Here is a 17,728-nt window from a genome sequence, read left to right on the forward strand (position 1 = left end):
TGGACGTCGTGGACTATGATTTCTGGTGGAGTCGTTTCCAAGAGTCGAAAAGATGAAGAACTGGCAGTTACCTTTGTTCATCGTGGTACGTTAATATTATTCTGGGGAGTGTCCTTGCTGGCCCCACGGAAGAAGAGAATGCCTCAGCAGCAGCAACACCATCATCCATCGCCACACCCACAGCAGGCTCAGCAGTCACCCGATATGGACAGTATGCTTAGCGCGGTCTCAGCTATGGTATCGCCGAGCGTTTCGGCTTTGTCCGCGCCAACTCAAGGGCCACTGGATCAGCAACAGGAAGAGGCAGTAGTGGATCCTGATCAAATTGATATTGGCGTGGAAGAGGCTCCTTCGATGATAGCAGGAAGCTCTACTTCATCGCCTCGCAGTACTGCTGGAGTCAACGTCCTCATGTCGGCCTTGTCAGTTGGGGTCTTGCCTGACGTTGAAACTATTGAACGAAGTGGATTCCATCACCTGTATACAGCCAATTCATCATTAGCTCGGTCACCGTCGGTATCAGAGATGTCGGTTAGTATCCGCGGTGAAGTGACGAGAACGGCCAGTGGGGTTTTCGAGGTGGACGATCCGCCATTTATAAGGACGAGGAACTTCTTGAAGCGGTGGCAGAATGATAGGAGGGAGATAAAGAGGAGCAAAATGGGTAGTAGTATTGACACGGGCGGGTTGGATTCAATACTTGAGGAAGATGAAGGTGGGAGGCAGGGAAAACTGAGGAGGATCTTCTGGTGTGGTAAAAATGAGGACGCGGAAGAGTGTTGACTATGGCGGTATTGTATTGTAGTATATTCATGGAATTCAACGGTGGCTCGGATAGTGCCCATACGAGGTTACAACATGAGTCTAATGCTTCTACTGCTCGTACTAGTCTTCGCGTGGTGCTGGGTAGTAGGTAGTGGTGGTAGCTAGTGTCGGTGGTTACGCTGTCAGATTGTTGTTGTTCGTCGGTACATTCACTCGAATGCCTGGTTCATCATACTAGCTGTATGTGGAGGAGTGCGAGGTCCTCACTCTCCATAGGGGGGGCACGTGAGGATCTTCAATCAATGCAGATAGAGGCTTTGGGTCCAAAGCCTGGGTAATCATCTCAGTAATGGTGTGTGAGAGGTGCACTTGGTTATTAGGCAAATTTTTGGTCATTTTGAGAAGCTCTTGAAACGGCGCGATGTAGTGGGCATACAGGTGGCTGTTCAATCGGACTGGACCTGGACTAAGGTGGAGGACAGATGGAGGTGGTATGTGAGGCTCTTGTCGTACATCGGATGAGTGGCCATGGAGGTGATCAATGAGAAGCCAGTACAATGATGGTCAACAGTCGATTTAGTTCATCAGCTTGGACGGAGGCTTGGTCCTGTATTGGAGGTGAATTTATGGGATGAGAGAGCGGTTGCGGATCTCAGAGGAGTAATTCACCTTATACTGGACTAGGTCCATGATGAGAGCACTTAGTTGGACAGGCTATTGTGTGTGGTGAATTCCCATCTGGTGGCGGGGCGAGAGGGCTAAAAAACCAGTACTCCTCCTTCTGCGGAAGCATTGATTGCGGCCTGATCCATATAGGGTACTGGGCCCGCCACATGAAGGAGAACCAATATTAGAATTCCTTACTGGCCTCAGAGACAGCAATATACGCTATATCACCCAACTTCATGCCTTCCCCTTGCACTGGTGACCGATACTGTATTACTTGTGTTTAGTAGATGGACAGGCAGTTGGTGATTCAGTCAGTTTCCCGTGTCACCACCGTTATCATGAGCTCCCTATTCTCCCGTAAAGGTTTCGAGTCGATGTCACGAAGCCTCGAGCAGGCTAGTAGGTTCATGCACGTAGGTCTACTACTACTACTACTACTACTACTAGTAGTAGTAGTAGTAGTAGTAGTAGTAGTAGTAGTAGTAGTAGTAGTAGTAGTAGTAGTAGTAGTAGTAGTAGTAGTACTCTCAGCCATTGCAATGTGTCGTCCATTAGGATAAAGTACGGGAAGCAGTAGCAGGAGAAGTAGGCCCTCAGGGGCGGCGAGGTAAGCATATTGACCATCCCATCGCGTATTCGTTGGCTTTAAGACTCGCACTACGATGGTTACTCATCGTCATCATCATCTACCTTGGTACACTACCAAGTCGTGGATGTTGCACAGGAGGGGTCCTTGGAGAAGACCAAATACAACATGTATGGTAGCTGCTACGTCTTAGCAGGTTGAGTGCTTTTCGTCGTAGGTTTGCTCTCCCTTGCGAAGGCTATGATATCACGGTTGGCTCTGTGAAGGAGCACTTTCCTGTGAACCCAGCCTTTTACCGGGCAAGAGCATTCACCTTTCGCTTCCGGTGTAGTGATGATAACTTTGATGACTACGTTTGGTTAGACATGCCTGAGGATTTTGACGATCTCCGTCCACCCACGTAAGTACTCAGGCGTCGTTATGAACTAGAGCCGATGAAAGCACTCCAGATATCACGGGGAGATCTGGGTCAAGGCACTGCCAGTGAAACCGTATCGGCTACCAGAATCGGATTACTACTATGAGGAGGATCCTGAGGTTGGGCGTGCATACTTTATACAGAATTGAGCTTCAAACATCCTCATTAGATTGAGGCAGCGATCGCGGCGTACCGGAGCCAGTTCTTGACGGCCTCGAATGATTGCAGTCGGCCAAAGAAGAAACCGACAATTAGCCCTCGTAAGTCTCTTGTTGCGGAGGACTATTGCGAAGTTTCTTGCCTTAGGAGGCAACTCTGTTCCTCCCAGTAAGGGTTACGGTCATCAGGTCAGGCAAGGCGAGCTGGATGCGGACCTCATGGACTTTGGCGGTGGACATCACCGTACAGGTGTGCGATTTGATCTGAAATTCCCTGGGATTTCGAACTCTATATCTTCAGTCTCCAACCCTCCCTCGAGCTCGTCTGTCTATCCTGGGATCACGTCCCGATCGAGTACTCCTGCTGCACCGCAAGTACGGGCAGAGGATCTGAATAGGGAAGCGTTGAAGGCCGCAAGGCTGAAGGCTAAGGAAGAGCGCATCCGTGCAAAACACGTACCCTGTATACCGCTCGCTATGTCCGTTAGGACTGTATCGCTATAGGAAGAGTTTGCATCGAGACAACGAGAGGAGACCACGAAGCGAGAAGCTAAGCTCGATGCCCAAGGCCGGCTAGCAGAGGAGTTGGATCATTGGGCGTATACCGAACAAGTGAGGGAGGACGCTGGTGTGTTTGGTCGATGCCGTCCTTCTAGGGTAAACCGAAGGATATTAGAACCCTCCTGTCGAATATGGAAGAAGCTCTGTGGCCCAATTCCGGATGGAACGCGGTCAGTGCAGGTGATCAACTACCCGGGTCATGCAGCTGCTTCCAAGGTGTGGCTTTTATCAGGGGAGCTCATGGTCAACACTGGAGCCGTCAAGAAGGCATATCGAAAAGCGATCATCCTCTGCCACCCAGACAGGTAGGAGGAGAGCATTCGCTTTATGTCTAGTGGCCTCCACACTGCGTGTTTTCCAGACATCAAAGCGCTTCACCAGACGAGCAGTACAGAGCGGATCGCATTTTTAATGCTCTCAACGAGGCGTTCAAGCGACAGTAACGGCTCGATCGTTGAATCATATCGTTACATTTATTATGAATGAAAGTGGTTCTGTGTTATGACCAGTGGATGGGAGGATTATGGTCATTAGAGGCAAAACGCTTACCGGCTCGGTGTGCCCAGTTGCTATAGGTGTGCAGCTCGCTATAGGCTAGCGAGAAATCAGTCTTTGTTCAATATGAGGGTATTTATATTCGTTGGTGACGAGCGATAGTGATAGTGACGCCAGTTACGACAGAAATAGTAGGGGGTCTAATCAGGAATGTGATTCCTGATGCAAATGTTCAATGGCATATCCTTTCATTTCGGCAAATGTTGGGTATGGAGTTGCGAGTCGTAACAACTATAAAATCATATCGGGCGTGTGGTGTAGGGGTATCACGTCTGCTTCGCATGCAGAAGGTCCCGAGTTCAATTCTCGGCACGTCCATCTGTATTTGTCATATTACGATGTGTTTGTAGCAGAAGTCGAACCCAAGGCTTTTTGCATGCGAAACTGAGATACCCCTACACCACTACCCGATATTCCACATGAAATGTATCCGACCTCAGTTTCTCAATTTCCTGAGTGAACCGTTGATAAATCCGATCGCCACAACAACTCCTGTATTGCTCGAATGATGTAGGGATGACCATTATTTGAGTATCATAAATCTACTCATCATCGTTGCATATATTTGTCCTATAGCTGAGAGGTGCCATAAACGAAAATCGTTCCAGATCGCTGGACAGCCACGAGTAACGCTGTTCTCTCCTTGATGGTGAGAGAATGGATGACTACTCGTCACCCGACTCGCTAGTGCTAACTATATCCTGACTCAGTTCCACCTTCCCATCAGTGGCATGCTGCCGTTGAGCTCGAATCCGTTAAGATTACTTGAGTAACAAAACTGCTAGCGGCGAATGAAACGACTGTCACAGAAACTTTAAGTCTCCACCATCAATGCATGGGGCCAGTTCAGTACAAAGTCAACAGAAAAGGGAAAGCAATCAACCTGGCTAGTGATTGAACTTCGGAATCGTCTTAAATTATCGCTCGAGTCAGCCGCACATGCGGCGTACATCGCTGCCAATACCTGCTCACACGACGGTGACCCACTAGAGATTTTACACGAACTACTCTTCGTTCCATGCCACTCTGTAAAAAGGCGTTGAATGTCATCTTTCCGCTGGTCTCGTCCTCCTCGGAACTGATCATTCGTGTCAAATCCGTACGTTGGAATGTCCGCAACAAATGCAACGGCATCGACCTCAAGAGTCGGTCTCGGTCGAAACTCATAAGTGCTCTGAAGAGTGGTACTATCATGAACTAATGTGAGGGATGACACTCACCTTGTCGTAGTAGCAGTGTTGATACGCTCGAGTAAGCGAGAGTCGATGCTGTCCAAGAGCTGTGAGAACTCTTCCTCAGTGACGAGGGGTAGTATTGGTGACGCATGCATAAGTGTCAATATTAATTGAACTTCGAATCTCTGAGTAACCGCTGGTCGCGACATCAAGGCGGCTGACAGAATCAGCCATTTCTCATGGAGGCCTCCCGTGATTACCTATGCACCGCTGCTCCAGTTCGGGATGGTTCACGTCCAAACGCCTCAAGGACCGAACTAGCAGAGCCTTCTGCTGCCAGGCACCGTTGACTGCATGATCAATAGCTCCTCTGGCCAAGACAACAGCTGGTCTCTGTAGTGCTTCCGAGAAGTAAGAGAGTATCCGTGCAAGCATTTGTAGTGGTGGTTTAACTGCGTCTACTGCTTCCGCCAGGGGAATCCATATGGTGTCCTCGAATGGTTGGAGACATTCAAACCTATATGCGTGAGGGAGTCGACACATGTGCAACCGATCGTCTCAAGTGCCACCTACTGATCAGGATCCACCACTCTCGATCGCCGCATCCTGAGGTCAACCAGACCCACATGCCTCGCCGTCTGCGATAAAGCCTTCAAGTCTGGAGCCTTGCGGAGCTCGGCAACTGCTGCTTCGCATAGTCCAACTAGCTCTCGGGCTGTGTGCCTAGTAGCATCGATAGTAACCCGAACTTCCAAGTGGGAATGGAACTCTATGATTTACACTGACGCCATCAAACATCACATCTGAGTTCTGATTCACTTGTGTAGACAACGTGGGAAACAGTGTGATAGCCACAATATGCGGACCAAGATGAACTCTTGGGCTCGATCTTGTGAGTGATTCATCGCTCTTATCGAGATAGCAATAACTATATCAAGCTCAGCTTCCATCTGTACCGACTTATCCTTGCATGAAACAAGTCGACTCCCGTATATCCCTGACTGATTAGGTATATAACCATTAGTACTACAATACTTGTCTAACTAACACCGTGTCAGGTATTATAATCAACTACGCGTTGAATAATACAGTTACTACGCGTATCTTTGGCAACGCACTCGCAAGATTTCCCGTCCCACCCATACCAGCATATCAGAAGAGAGTCACTACCTGCATATGAAGAACCCCCTAGCGGGCAGAGTCTCCTCACTGACCACAGCGGCGAGACTCGCCAGGGCAGGTCGTGGAAGAGTTGGCATGGTGACGGGATATGAAACTGCGCCGTTGTCGACGGAACGATCATAGCGAATCCAGCGTAAATCGATTAGATTTGCGCAGCTCGTACGATCTGAGTTACGCACGCGGATGTGTGGTCTCTGGGTCCCAGAGCATTTATTACTAGCATCCTCATTTAAGTGTGTGATCGTGACAGTGGTCGAATTCGACTCTGTCGATCCGTACCTTCGTTGGATAGCTCCCTTTTACAGCGCTAGTAGTAAATAAGCGAGATTTAATGTTGTTATTCTCAGTTCCCAAGGACCTCTTGCCAAAATGCCGAACTTCACAGTAGAGGAGATGCGCGCGGCCATGGATGAGCCTCTTTACATCCGTAACATGAGTGTCATTGCTCATGTCGATCACGGCAAGTCCACTTTGACCGATTCCCTTATCTGCCGTGCTGGCATTATCTCTTCTAAGGCCGCCGGTGATGCTCGTTTCACTGATACTCGTGCTGATGAGCAGGAGCGTGGTGTGACTATCAAGTCTACTGGTGTCTCTCTGTATTATGAGTACAAGGCCGAGGACAAGGACAAGGAACACGGTTACCTTATTAACCTTATTGATTCCCCCGGGCACGTTGATTTCTCATCTGAGGTTACTGCTGCTCTTCGTGTCACCGATGGTGCTCTGGTCGTCGTCGATTGCATTGAGGGTACTGCCGTCCAGACCGAGACTGTGCTTCGTCAGGCCTTGAGTGAGAGGGTCAAGCCAGTTCTGTTCATGAACAAGGTCGATAGGTGTATCTTGGAGTTGCAGATGGACCCTGAGGAGATGTATGTCAACTTCCGTAAATGCATTGAGGATGTCAACGTCATCATCGCCACTTACAACGATGAGCTTATGGGTGATTGCCAGGTCTATCCCGAGAAAGGTACCGTCGCCTTCGGTTCCGGTCTTCACGGCTGGGCTTTCTCCATCGAGAAGTTCGCCGAGATGTATGCTTCTAAGTTTGGTGTCCCCAAGTCCAAGATGATGAAGCGTCTCTGGGGTGATACTTTCTTCAACGCCAAGAAGCACTCTTGGACTAACGTCGCCGAGCCTGCTGGTCACACTGGCAAGCCTCTCCCTCGTGCCTTCTGCCAGTTCATCGTTGAGCCCATCACTCAGATGATCCGTGCCATCATGAACGAGGATAAGGAGAAGTACGAGAAGATGCTCAAGTCTTTGAACATCGTCCTCAAGGGTGACGACAAGCTCCTCACCGGTAAGCCTTTGATGAAGAAGGTCATGCAGACTTGGTTGCCTGCTGCCGATACTTTGTTGGCTATGATCGTCGATCACTTGCCTAGTCCTGTGTTCGCCCAGAAGTATCGTGTTGAGAACCTTTACGAGGGTCCTATGGATGACGCTGCCGCCAACGCCATCCGTGCCTGTGATCCCCATGGTCCTCTCATGATGTACATCTCTAAGATGGTTCCCACTTCTGATAAGGGTAGGTTCTATGCTTTCGGCCGTGTCTTCTCTGGTACCATTGCTACCGGTAAGAAGGTCCGTATCCAGGGACCCCATTATGTCCCCGGCTCCAAGGATGACTTGAATGTCAAGAACATCCAGCGTACCGTTCTTATGATGGGTCGTTATGTCGAACAGGTGTCTGATATCCCTTGCGGTAACACCTGTGCCTTGGTCGGTGTTGATCAGTACTTGCTCAAGTCTGGTACCATCACTGATATCCCTGATGCCCATAACATCGCCGATATGAAGTACTCTGTGTCTCCCGTTGTCCGTGTGGCTGTGAAGCCTAAGGATGGTAAGGATCTCCCCAAGCTCGTTGAGGGTCTCAAGAAGCTTTCCAAGTCTGATCCCCTTGTTGTCTGCACCACTGAGGAGTCTGGTGAGCATATCATTGCTGGCTGCGGTGAGTTGCACGTTGAGATCTGCCTTAAGGATCTTAAGGACGAGTACGCTCAGTGTGACTTCACTGTATCCGATCCCGTCGTCTCATACAGAGAGACTGTCACTACTACCTCAAGCCAGACTGCTCTCGCCAAGTCCCCCAACAAGCATAACCGTTTGTTCGTGACTGCCGAGCCCTTGGGTGATGAGGTCAGTGCCGAGATCGAGAGCGGCAAGTTGGGTCCTCGTGTTGATCCTAAGGAGCGTGCTAAGGAGCTCGCTGAGAAGTACGACTGGGATGTTAACGCCGCCCGTAAGATCTGGTGCTTCGGCCCCGAGACTGAGGGTGCCAACGTCGTCGTCGATGTCACTCAGGGTGTCCAGTACCTTAATGAGATCAAGGAGCATGTAAACTCGGCCTTCCAGTGGGCTTCTAAGGAGGGTCCTCTCTGTGAGGAGAACATGCGTGGTATTCGCTTCAACATTCAGGATGTTACCTTGCATACTGATGCTATCCATCGTGGTGCCGGTCAGCTTATGCCTGCTACCCGTCGTGTCTGCTTCGCCGCTGAGTTGCTCTCCGGTCCTGCTCTCCAGGAGCCTGTCTTCCTTGCTGAGATCACCGCTCCTACTGAGGCCATGTCTGGTATCTATAACGTGCTCACCATGCGTCGTGGTTGCGTGTTCGAGGAGAATCAGAAGGAGGGTACTCCTCTGCTTCAGCTTAAGGCCTACTTGCCCGTTGCCGAGTCTTTCGGCTTCACTGGTGCTCTCCGTCAGGCTACCTCTGGTCAGGCCTTCCCTCAGTGCGTGTTCGATCATTGGGAGGCTCTTCCTGGTGACCCGATGCAGGAGGGTTCCAAGGCTCAGGAGCTGGTTCTCAACATCCGTAAGCGCAAGAACATCAAGGTCGAGATGCCTGATCTGTCCAACTATATGGATAAGCTCTAAGCACTTAGATTCATTCTGGTGCGGTTTGAATCTGCTGCGTCGTTCTTTGTTGATCGTTGTAAATCTCGGTTATAATATTGTTGATCAGTCTTTACCGTCTAAATTGAAGGGAATTGTTCAATCCGAGGTTGTCAACGGTTTTGCCGTTGCAGTAGTGGATAATTGCATTATAACGATTGGTCAAAACCTGGGACTTAGTTTACTTGATGCTACGAGAAGCATTGCGTTGAGTTGAAAGATTGGTTTGAGAGAAGATGGACGAGTAGGTCCTCAATCGGTATAAAAATGAGAAAGTAAATATGTAATATTCTGAAGAAAAGTCTCGTTAGGATCTATGTGCCGAGCTCTCGTGGAAGTAGTATTTCACACGGTCATTAGTCATTATCAATGATCATGTTCATGATAATTTATCATGATACTTGGGGAGAATACCTCGTGAAAAATGTTGTTATTACTGTTCCGATTGCGATCGCTGGGAAATGATGGAACACAGCTTCCCATGGGACACCATCGCTATGCTATGAAGTGTAGAAAAAACATGTACAAATTTACGGTCAAGGAAGATATGACCCATATTACTAATAACACAAGCAAAGATATTCACAAGTCAAAATGATACGACGATTGTCACAATAATGGGGAAAACAATTAAGCAAGAGTGACATAATGCGATGAATTGTAGTAAGCTTATTTATAAATGCTGCGACCTCCAGCATAATTGTCAGCAACATATATCGCTCAGTAGTAATAGTAGTAGGAACTGTAATTCCACTGCTTGTAGCGTTGCCGACTCTGTTGCCGATTGGCGCCACCTTTGCCCTTCCCTTTCCGATTTCGTCGAGGTTTAGTCGAAGTCGACTCATTCGTATCTGCGGACGTTTATCATATAAGAATATACGACTATAACCACTCACCCTCAAGCTCAGCTTTCGTGTGCTTTTCTTCTGGTGGCCGATCTCTGTCACTCTTGAGCCTCGTTACAGGCAACTTCCGACTCGCTAGAACTTTCGATCCTCCACAAGATACGTGCGCTGACGGAGCCATCTCCGTAGAGCCCTGTTCGATCGCCACAGAATCGCTAGTAGTTGAAGTAGATTTGACTTCTTGTGCTGATAATTCAGCTGAGGGAGATTTAGCCTCGGCTGACACCGGCTGAGGAGACTGTGTTGTACTCTCTGTGGAGGAGTGCGGCGGTCGTGCTAATATCCGTACCTGGAACAGCAGTTAGGAGATCATCCAACTATCGGTCCTTACATGCCCCATTTTCGGGCTGAACACAGGGCTAGTTCGAGAGGCTATGATCTCCTTGGCCAGTTTCGAGTCGGGCAAGGTCTCCTCAATAGGAGCATCCCACAACTCGACTAGAGTCTCCCCCGACATTCGTGGGGCTGCTGGCTCCGGCGAATCCACAGACTCCTGCCCCCGACCTCTCAGGGGATGAGGCAGGATGCGAACGTCCTCTCGAGGCACATACTTCGGTGCCTGCTTCACTGGTCTCTCCTGCAGAGTCGCTGCCGCTGGCGGTAACGATGCCATGCGCGACGCTAAGCTCTGAAAATAACAATGCGACTGTGTAAGGGTCGAACTGATGAGGGCTCACTTGTGATGGCAGTGGTGTTGGGCATAGATGAGGGAGAGTCCGCCCCAAATCGGCTAGACCGACCGTTATCCCACCGGAATGCTTTCTCGATTGTCGAGGAGCCATTATTAGGTAAGAATAGTAGCTTTAAGAGGAGTTAGATCGAGGTGATATGGAAACACTACAAAAATTCGAATAGAAAACAGTCTCACCATGCCTAGTCCCCCTGCCGATGCCATAACGAATCCGAAAATGTATAACATACAAGCTTCACGGCACCACGGAGTCACTCTGTTGAAGAGGGCTTAGAAGAAAAATCGATGGCTGCTCTTAAAGTTGAACTTCTCGAGCTGGCGCAGTATAGCAAGACCATGACCCACGGTCTGTTCGATCTTAGGGTGATGGTCAGGGTACCTTGCTGCGTGAATGCATGCTAGAGGTGATGGTAGAGACTCACCTCTCCAGAAGGTCCTCGTAAGCCTTGGTAACCATAGCGCACTGCTCTGGCATGTTCTCAACCTCCTCCGAAGCAGCAGCACCAGAGCCCATAACGCCTGAATCCGGACCCTGGTTCGATCCCGGCATCCCGCATCCTACCTTCAGCACGACTTGACAGCTCTAGAAGCTCGTTGATGTGATCCCTAACGTCTTCACATGCATACATACAGTTGACCGTCTCGTGAAGGTTGCGTATGATGGGGCCAATCTCATCGTCACATAGATAAGGTTCACACATGTGATCCACCTGGTGAAGTGCTGCTTCCTGCCCTGAAATGAATATTACCTTCTCGAGCTCAGATTCCCAGAAAGGGACGTCTAACACGAGATTGAGGCCATCCTCCCAGTTCGTGCCGAGTACCTTGAGGGTACAATATGTGACTGCGGATCCGCAATGGCCCGACCTGATAATAGAGGTTGGATGCTCTCTGGAGGGCCTCGGCTCGAGTGAACTTGTCCACTGTGAGCATGGAAAAATAGCGGGTTGCGGGCATGGTCATCGGCCTGACTAAGCCCGATGGAACCACGCGGCGAGAAAGAGTGCGACAGAGCAGGCTGGAGGCCATCGAAAGCAGCGATAACGGCACTATACAGTCGTAGTGATTCAACGAACGAAAAGGTCCGATGAGACTATCCACGTACCATGGGTCAAGATTAGGCTAGCCGTATGATAACAACGAGCTCTGCCGATTAGCGCTGAGTAGCAGCAGTTCTCTAGCGTATAACATGGAGTTTGCTTGCAAGAGCATTTCAAAGTGGCATTGGTCGCAAGATCAACTTCAACCCTCAACTACGTGGTCAAGTAGGTCTCGCGCGCGCCATGGTGATCGATTCAATTGTTTGGTGATTCGATTGTAACTTTAAGTTACAATTTGTAAGAGTGTTTGGGGATCCACGTGAAACCAGTACGTGAACTGAGAAAAAAACTACATGCAGTTACATGTCCCGGAGTGGCGTGAGATAGATACTAAGTTAGCTTTTGCTCAGAGTGAGCTGAGGAAGTCCATAGCAAGCACTCAAGTAACCCAAGCGAACACCATACGCAACGTAGTGGCGTACACACACAGTGGACGAGTTGTGCCAGGAAAGCATTGTACAGGCGTTCCGTAGCGTGTGAAACATGACGCACGTAAACAGCAACTTCAGCCCTTAAAGTGATCTGATTGTAGTGCGAGTGTGTTCTACACTTGTATGTTTGATGGTGTATGTGAACTGTTAAAGCTGTACTAACATCGTAATGGCACCGTCTATTTCCGGTGGCGATGCATCCGATGCTGATGCGCGAGAAGCTTCCATAACTGCCCAGCCAGGATGGTATTGGGACTGGGATTTCCCCAAGCACCACCCTTACCTCAATGAGGTGGCGCTCGATAGACTAAATCGGGTTATTGACGAGTGCATCTGGTGTCAGTCACATCACGAGTTCCGACGACTAATCAGGGCGTTCATCTTGGAGCACATTATCCCCTTTATACCGCAATGGGAGGCCGAGGGAAAGTTCCCACGAGAGCTCCATCGCAAGGCTTATCAAAGCGGCGTGTAAGTGTACGGACAGCTCGCTGCTGTTAAGTATGACTAGATACGCTCCATTGTGGCCCACGTCCATAGGAGGCACTCCTCCTCCTCTCTGCAAGGGGAATCCTGAGAGACCTGGTGAGAATGTGTAACTTTACCGACTTATCCACGTTGATACCACTCGATCTTCCAGTTCGTATAATCATCAACAGCTTTGTGCTGGCAAGCCATATTCCCATTATTACGATTCAATACCAGCTCATCTCGAGTCGATTGTCTCTCAGGTCCACACGAGGTTGACATCTGGCATGATCTCATTATCAACGATGAGCTTGCAAATTGTGGTGCAGGAGGTGTTATAGCAAGCTGCTTCGTGAGTCTAGCCATAGGCTTGCCTCCTCTCCTTGCGGGTATGTTCCCATCGACTCCACACTTAATGTTATTCAATCGTCTAGGTGGATTGGCTGGGGGACCCGAGCTGACCTCTCGGCTAGCTCGGGACATTGTCCAAGCAGATAAGATCCTAGCTCTAGCTGTGACAGAGCCGTATGCTGGCAGTGACGTTGCTAATATCCGAACCACGGCTGTTCTTCAAGTAAGCTGTAGAACATATCGCTCCGTTTCAAGCAACCCCGTGGGCAGCCTGACGGCAAGCACTACCTAGTGAACGGCATGAAGACTTTCATAACCTCGGGTCCTTGGGCAGACTACTTCACTACGGCAGTAGGCTGTGGCGTCCCCAATCGACTGGTCCACGTGTAGAGTAGGTCCACATAGCCGGTGACAGCGGTCTCTCTCTCCTGATGATTGATCGTACCTTACCGGGAGTGGCTACGACTCGATTGTCTACGCAGGGCTGGAAGTCGAGTGGAACGGCTCGTATCACTTTCGAAGATGTTAAAGTAGGCTGTTGACTCTAGTATAGTAGGGAATTCGTACAAGGTACCGATCGAGATGCTCATAGGTCGCCGCGGTCACGGCTTCAAAGCGATCATGTGTGGCCACTCCTACTCTCATGCTACTCATTATGCTATCATTAGGCACAACTTCAATCACGAACGCCTCATGTTGGCCTTACAGTCTTGTCGCCACGCCCGCATCTGCATGGAGGATGCCATACGCTATGCGAAGACCAGAAGGACATTTGGCAAACGCCTTATCGATCATCAGGTTAGGCATGCGAAGTGTGATGGAATGTACCTTGCTCTCTTGGATGATTAGCAGGGAGCGAGAATATCACGCTTGGATGACATTCAAATTGGTGTGGTAGTCTTCGCTGACTGTGCTCGTACAATCCACAGTTTGCCTTGAGTAGAGACATATTAGTAGTGTGCGGTCTTGGCTAGGGACATCTTGGATTCAGGTTATACGTCACAAGATAGCAGAGATGGCCCGACGAGTGCTGGCCACTCATTATTACATCGAGAACATTGCCATACAGTGGCCGCAGTGAGCTGGGCTATATTCATTTGGTGGGCCAAACGTTGTACGACAGGTCGAGTCAGAGCGAGTTGGCTGGGAAGGTGGCATTATTGAAGGTTCAGGCTACTAAGACCTTCGAGTTCTGTGCTAGAGAAGCTTCCCAAGTAAACTTCTCTTCTGTGTGTACCTCGATGAGGCGCTTTGGTAGGTACTTGGCGGACGTAGCTATCTACAGGGCTCCGGCCCTGGGGCTAGAATAGAGAGGCTGTATCGGGAAGTGAGAGTGAATGCAATTGGTGGTGGCTCAGAAGAGGTAACCGAGGATTACCATTCAGTGATTACCATTAAATAGTTCCAATCCATTGTTCTTTCAGATTATGCTGGATCTGGCCGCCAGGCAGGCTCGATTATAGGCGTATTAGGCATCTTATATCTTTAGTTAGGTGGTGGATTGGTCTTTTTCATGAGTTTTCTTTTCATTTCCTACATTCTTATTGTGTTGTGTCAAAAACATCTCCACTTGCGATAATCGTCATACTAACCTGAGTCACCATCGTCCTATTCGATCTCGGCAGATATCTAGCATTCATTCACTAGAGTGTTTAGTTTGCGGAATCAGTATCAATGGGTCTGCTGGTGTACCTCCTTACAGCCACCTCACCCTCTGCTCCAGAGTGATGCCATGGATTGATCGAGGCCGAAAACTCCCTACGAAGATTCCGATCGTAGCCTTGGATGAGGTTACCCGCGGTTATACATCGTTCTAATCAATGGATAGTAATCGCAGAGTGGAACGGTTCTGAAACAATCTGACCATGACAAGAAAACAACAGGAATACTGGGGGATATGAAACCATTGCATCATTCATGTCGATGAGAGCGAGACAAACCTCGTTCACAACAAACATGCAACAATTGAGAATTATATACATCTGACGAAACAGATACTGTAACTGTGCGCGTGTATACCTCTCAGGCAGTGTTAAGATATGATGGTCTTTCGGTGCCCATGGGGTCTCGAAGGATACTGCGGGTGAGAAACTCGTAGTCCATCTGATCCAGTCAATTCAATTCAATTCAATTCAAGGCTTATGCCGGGCATTACGGGCCAGAGGCCAATCGCCCATACTCATACTAATGCCACTAGCAAATACGACAAAAGGTGACCCTGGCCACGGCTTCCCCGACTACGGCTAAATGGTACAGTAGAAAGTAACAGAGTAAAAAAACAATCGACAACGATGAGTCATCACACACACCGCCACTTCACCAGTAAGCAACCAGCTTGTGCTCGACACTTGAGGCATGGACTTCATGTACTATGTGGTCATGCAGACACATGCAGGGGAACTACTTCACTACGGGGTACCTGAAGGTATTAGCTTAGTAGTAGGTCTTACTTGTATAGTATCAGCAGTATTGGGTCCCAGGGTGTTGATGCAATACCAAAGCTTCTCTCAATGCGGACGAAGTCACCCGACATGACAGCCCTCTCAGAGGGAGTTAGAATGCACATTACAACAGCGATGAACCCGAGGTAAGAACCTCTCCCTCGGTGGGGAAGCACATGAGCTATGGGCCACCCTCTATCGCACTCGTTGAGTGGATGTAAGAGTTTCGCTCAAAGAGCAGTGGCAGCTCGATCCCAGTTTCGATCTGGTTGGAATTTACCATCCAGTAACCCCCACGCCACGATAAGGCACTGGGACCAGTGGGGGGATCCAGTCATGCATGTTATTTTTAATCATGCAGGTATCGAAATTGAATAGAGCACAATGTGAAAACGCTGTTCGAGCGGAGCGAAGCGCGGGCTCACATATTTTCTCATCATCTTGCGTTGCTGGTTGTAGTCTTGTGCCTTGTATCGATGTTCATCCGTCAATCGGGGTTCCGGTATGTACAGAGGCAGATGAGGATGTATAGATGGAATCGACTAACGGCGAACCTGCTCCTCACTGGTAGCCGTTCTGAGGCCGGTTCGTCGATGGCCTTGGTAGTGCCACTGTAGCCTACAGTGTGTGGCCAGGTTGGTGATGTTGTAGGTTATCTGTGGTGCTGGTATTGGAGGATTTTCTCTCGCGTCTCACGCGGTTGTATCCCGTAACGATCATGGGAGCTCCTGTGGATGGCTGGGTAGCAGCAGTAAAAGTAATAAAGTGGATGAGATGATTGATGAGAGAGACGTCTTGAGCGACATTGAATCTAATAAGGCAATACCCTTATTTAAATGTCCTGTTCATTGGCTCGAATGATCAGGCATATACCTCCGGTAGCGGTGGCGGGTGTAATATTGTGGCTAAGCTGGGCGATGGCCAGGAGACAGCAGCACCGCCGGATTCAACGCCATCCACGACTTCGGGTGGTGATGATGATGAGGATGCTATGTGGGGCGAACTCATGGAGGGAGCTGAGGTCCCAGCTGATGCTAGAGTCAGACCAACCGACCTGCATCTAGCTGCTTTTAGAGGTGATCTCAATGAAGTGGAGACTCTGATAGAGAAAAAGGTGATAGTAGGAAAGGTCTAGAAGCATTTTTCCTGTCACATTGGAGCCAGGGAAAGACCATCGTTGGTTATTCATTCGTATGGTCATGTTCAGAAACATCAGATCAACCAAGCTGATAGTGAGGGCATGACGCCACTGATGGTGGCTGTTAAGCAGGGCCACATGGACGTAGCTGAGCTGCTCTTGCCTGTCAGTGATGTCCATGCTATAGACAAGGAGGAATGGACTGTCATGCATTGGTACCAGTGATGTGATGTCTTGTATATGATTGAAAAATTTAAGGGCGTGTGAAGTTGGGAGGTTGGCCTTTGTCAAGAGGCTCTGTAAAGAGCACTGTGAGCTGCTGGCTATGAAGGACAAGAGGGGTCTATCTCCTCTCCATGTAGTAGTGCCTTTAGGCGGCTCGAGGTATTTCGATACTCTATTAGATTGCATGCTGGCAAGGAAATGAGGAGTTGGCTAAGATTTTATTACAGAACAAGGCGGATATGAAAGCCTTGACTAAATGGGGCGAGACGCCACTGGTAATCCCCTTCTGCTTAGGGGGGTCATCAACTATGGTGTACTTGTCAGCACCACGCGGCATTCTTTGGCCACGTTGGAGTATGTCGACTACTACTAGAGCACGGGGCTGACCCTCTAGTGAAGGACAGGCTGCGTCGGTCGCCCAAGTCGCTGGCTAGCGGCAAGGCGGCCAGTCCGGAACTACAGTAAGTCCAAGCATGTGGTCAAGCCTTGTAGAGCCGTACATTACAGAGCCTTGTTCCGTGAAGCGGTAGCTGCTGGTCCTGCTGCCAGCGAGTCCTCTACGGCCTCTCTCAATGGGTGAGAGCCATGATAAATTCTGTGAAAGATGAGCCATGACGACACGAAGTGATGGTGTTTGCCGTCAACAGGGATTAGTAGTTGCGGTAGTAGGTGCATCCCGTTTCAGCGTTTGTCCGCAGTGAGAGCTAGTTGTGTTTAGTCCCAATGTCCCATAGTCCCCTCAGATTTCCTGATGAGTGGCACTGTTGCAGATTGATGTCGTCGTCGTCGTCGTACTTCTCGACCTGTCTAGATCCTATTTATCCTCGGTGTTTGCCGGTATACAGTTATTCAGCTTGTCGAGCCAGCTCTTGTTTTACCATGACCGTCAGTGTTACTGCGTTAGTGGGCATCGCCGAGAGCAGTATACCCATGGTTCGAGGAGAACATCCGCTGAATATCCGACCTCTCTCATGGCCTTGTGATTGGAGGTTGCTGTATTGTGTT

At 49.4% G+C, this 17,728-nt stretch overlaps 6 protein-coding genes and 1 non-coding gene across 7 annotated transcripts in view; 5 read left to right on the top strand and 2 right to left on the bottom strand.

Moving 5' to 3' along the window:
• Pmar_PMAR026290 (Brix domain-containing protein, putative) overlaps positions 1–1,161 on the bottom strand; it is a gene marked incomplete at both ends in the record, with an annotated part of 2,083 nt that extends 922 nt beyond the window's left edge. The window contains one exon of the mRNA XM_002771752.1: positions 1,033–1,161. Coding sequence (XP_002771798.1) covers positions 1,033–1,161 — 129 coding nt within the window. The remainder of the gene's footprint in view (positions 1–1,032) is intronic.
• Positions 1,162–2,096: 935 nt separating this feature from the next.
• On the top strand, positions 2,097–3,600 carry Pmar_PMAR026291 (homeobox-containing protein, putative; the record flags this gene model as incomplete). Its single annotated transcript, XM_002771753.1, has 9 exons — positions 2,097–2,128; positions 2,238–2,298; positions 2,608–2,698; positions 2,745–2,846; positions 2,898–3,052; positions 3,101–3,208; positions 3,253–3,337; positions 3,390–3,462; positions 3,519–3,600. 9 exons carry the CDS (start codon positions 2,097–2,099, stop codon positions 3,598–3,600), a joined length of 789 nt encoding a protein of 262 aa, XP_002771799.1.
• Positions 3,601–3,958: 358 nt separating this feature from the next.
• On the top strand, positions 3,959–4,030 carry Pmar_PMAR026292. The gene has a single exon. It is a non-coding gene; the product is annotated as a tRNA-Ala (tRNA).
• A 2,408-nt stretch (positions 4,031–6,438) lies between these two features.
• Pmar_PMAR026293 (elongation factor 2, putative) lies at positions 6,439–9,130 on the top strand (the record flags this gene model as incomplete). Its single annotated transcript, XM_002771754.1, has 1 exon — positions 6,439–9,130. The coding sequence occupies one exon, from the start codon at positions 6,439–6,441 to the stop codon at positions 8,953–8,955; it is 2,517 nt and encodes an 838-aa protein (XP_002771800.1). The 3' UTR covers positions 8,956–9,130.
• Positions 9,131–10,730: 1,600 nt separating this feature from the next.
• Pmar_PMAR026294 (conserved hypothetical protein) lies at positions 10,731–11,620 on the bottom strand. The gene is made up of 5 exons (XM_002771755.1): positions 11,437–11,620; positions 11,319–11,393; positions 11,132–11,279; positions 10,992–11,088; positions 10,731–10,948 (listed from the first exon to the last, which is right to left on the bottom strand). Exons 1-5 carry the CDS (start codon positions 11,596–11,598, stop codon positions 10,840–10,842), a joined length of 591 nt encoding a protein of 196 aa, XP_002771801.1. The 5' UTR covers positions 11,599–11,620; the 3' UTR covers positions 10,731–10,839.
• Positions 11,621–12,269: 649 nt separating this feature from the next.
• Positions 12,270–14,382, top strand: Pmar_PMAR026295 (acyl-CoA dehydrogenase, putative; the record flags this gene model as incomplete). Its single annotated transcript, XM_002771756.1, has 11 exons — positions 12,270–12,571; positions 12,806–12,957; positions 13,003–13,142; positions 13,190–13,277; positions 13,325–13,449; positions 13,490–13,542; positions 13,588–13,717; positions 13,911–13,996; positions 14,043–14,133; positions 14,178–14,282; positions 14,344–14,382. The coding sequence occupies 11 exons, from the start codon at positions 12,270–12,272 to the stop codon at positions 14,380–14,382; spliced, it is 1,311 nt and encodes a 436-aa protein (XP_002771802.1).
• A 1,696-nt stretch (positions 14,383–16,078) lies between these two features.
• Pmar_PMAR026296 (Fibronectin type 3 and ankyrin repeat domains 1 protein, putative) lies at positions 16,079–17,303 on the top strand (the record flags this gene model as incomplete). Its single annotated transcript, XM_002771757.1, has 7 exons — positions 16,079–16,117; positions 16,226–16,474; positions 16,568–16,713; positions 16,757–16,856; positions 16,903–16,998; positions 17,048–17,184; positions 17,231–17,303. The coding sequence occupies 7 exons, from the start codon at positions 16,079–16,081 to the stop codon at positions 17,301–17,303; spliced, it is 840 nt and encodes a 279-aa protein (XP_002771803.1).
• Between the last annotated feature and the right edge of the window lie 425 nt (positions 17,304–17,728).

This window comes from Perkinsus marinus, assembly GCF_000006405.1.
Source record: "Perkinsus marinus ATCC 50983 genomic scaffold scf_1104296962554, whole genome shotgun sequence".
Taxonomy (NCBI): Eukaryota; Perkinsozoa; order Perkinsida; family Perkinsidae; genus Perkinsus; species Perkinsus marinus.

Bases quoted from the DNA above. Each gene is read 5' to 3' on its own strand.
- Pmar_PMAR026294 (XM_002771755.1), bottom strand. From the start codon at position 11,598: ATGGCCTCCAGCCTGCTCTGTCGCACTCTTTCTCGCCGCGTGGTTCCA. The intron at 11,394-11,436 runs GTCGGGCCATTG...TGTACCCTCAAG, and splicing joins CATCCAACCTCTATTATCAG to GTACTCGGCACGAACTGGGA. The intron at 10,949-10,991 runs GTGAGTCTCTAC...TCACGCAGCAAG, and splicing joins TACGAGGACCTTCTGGAGAG to GTACCCTGACCATCACCCTA.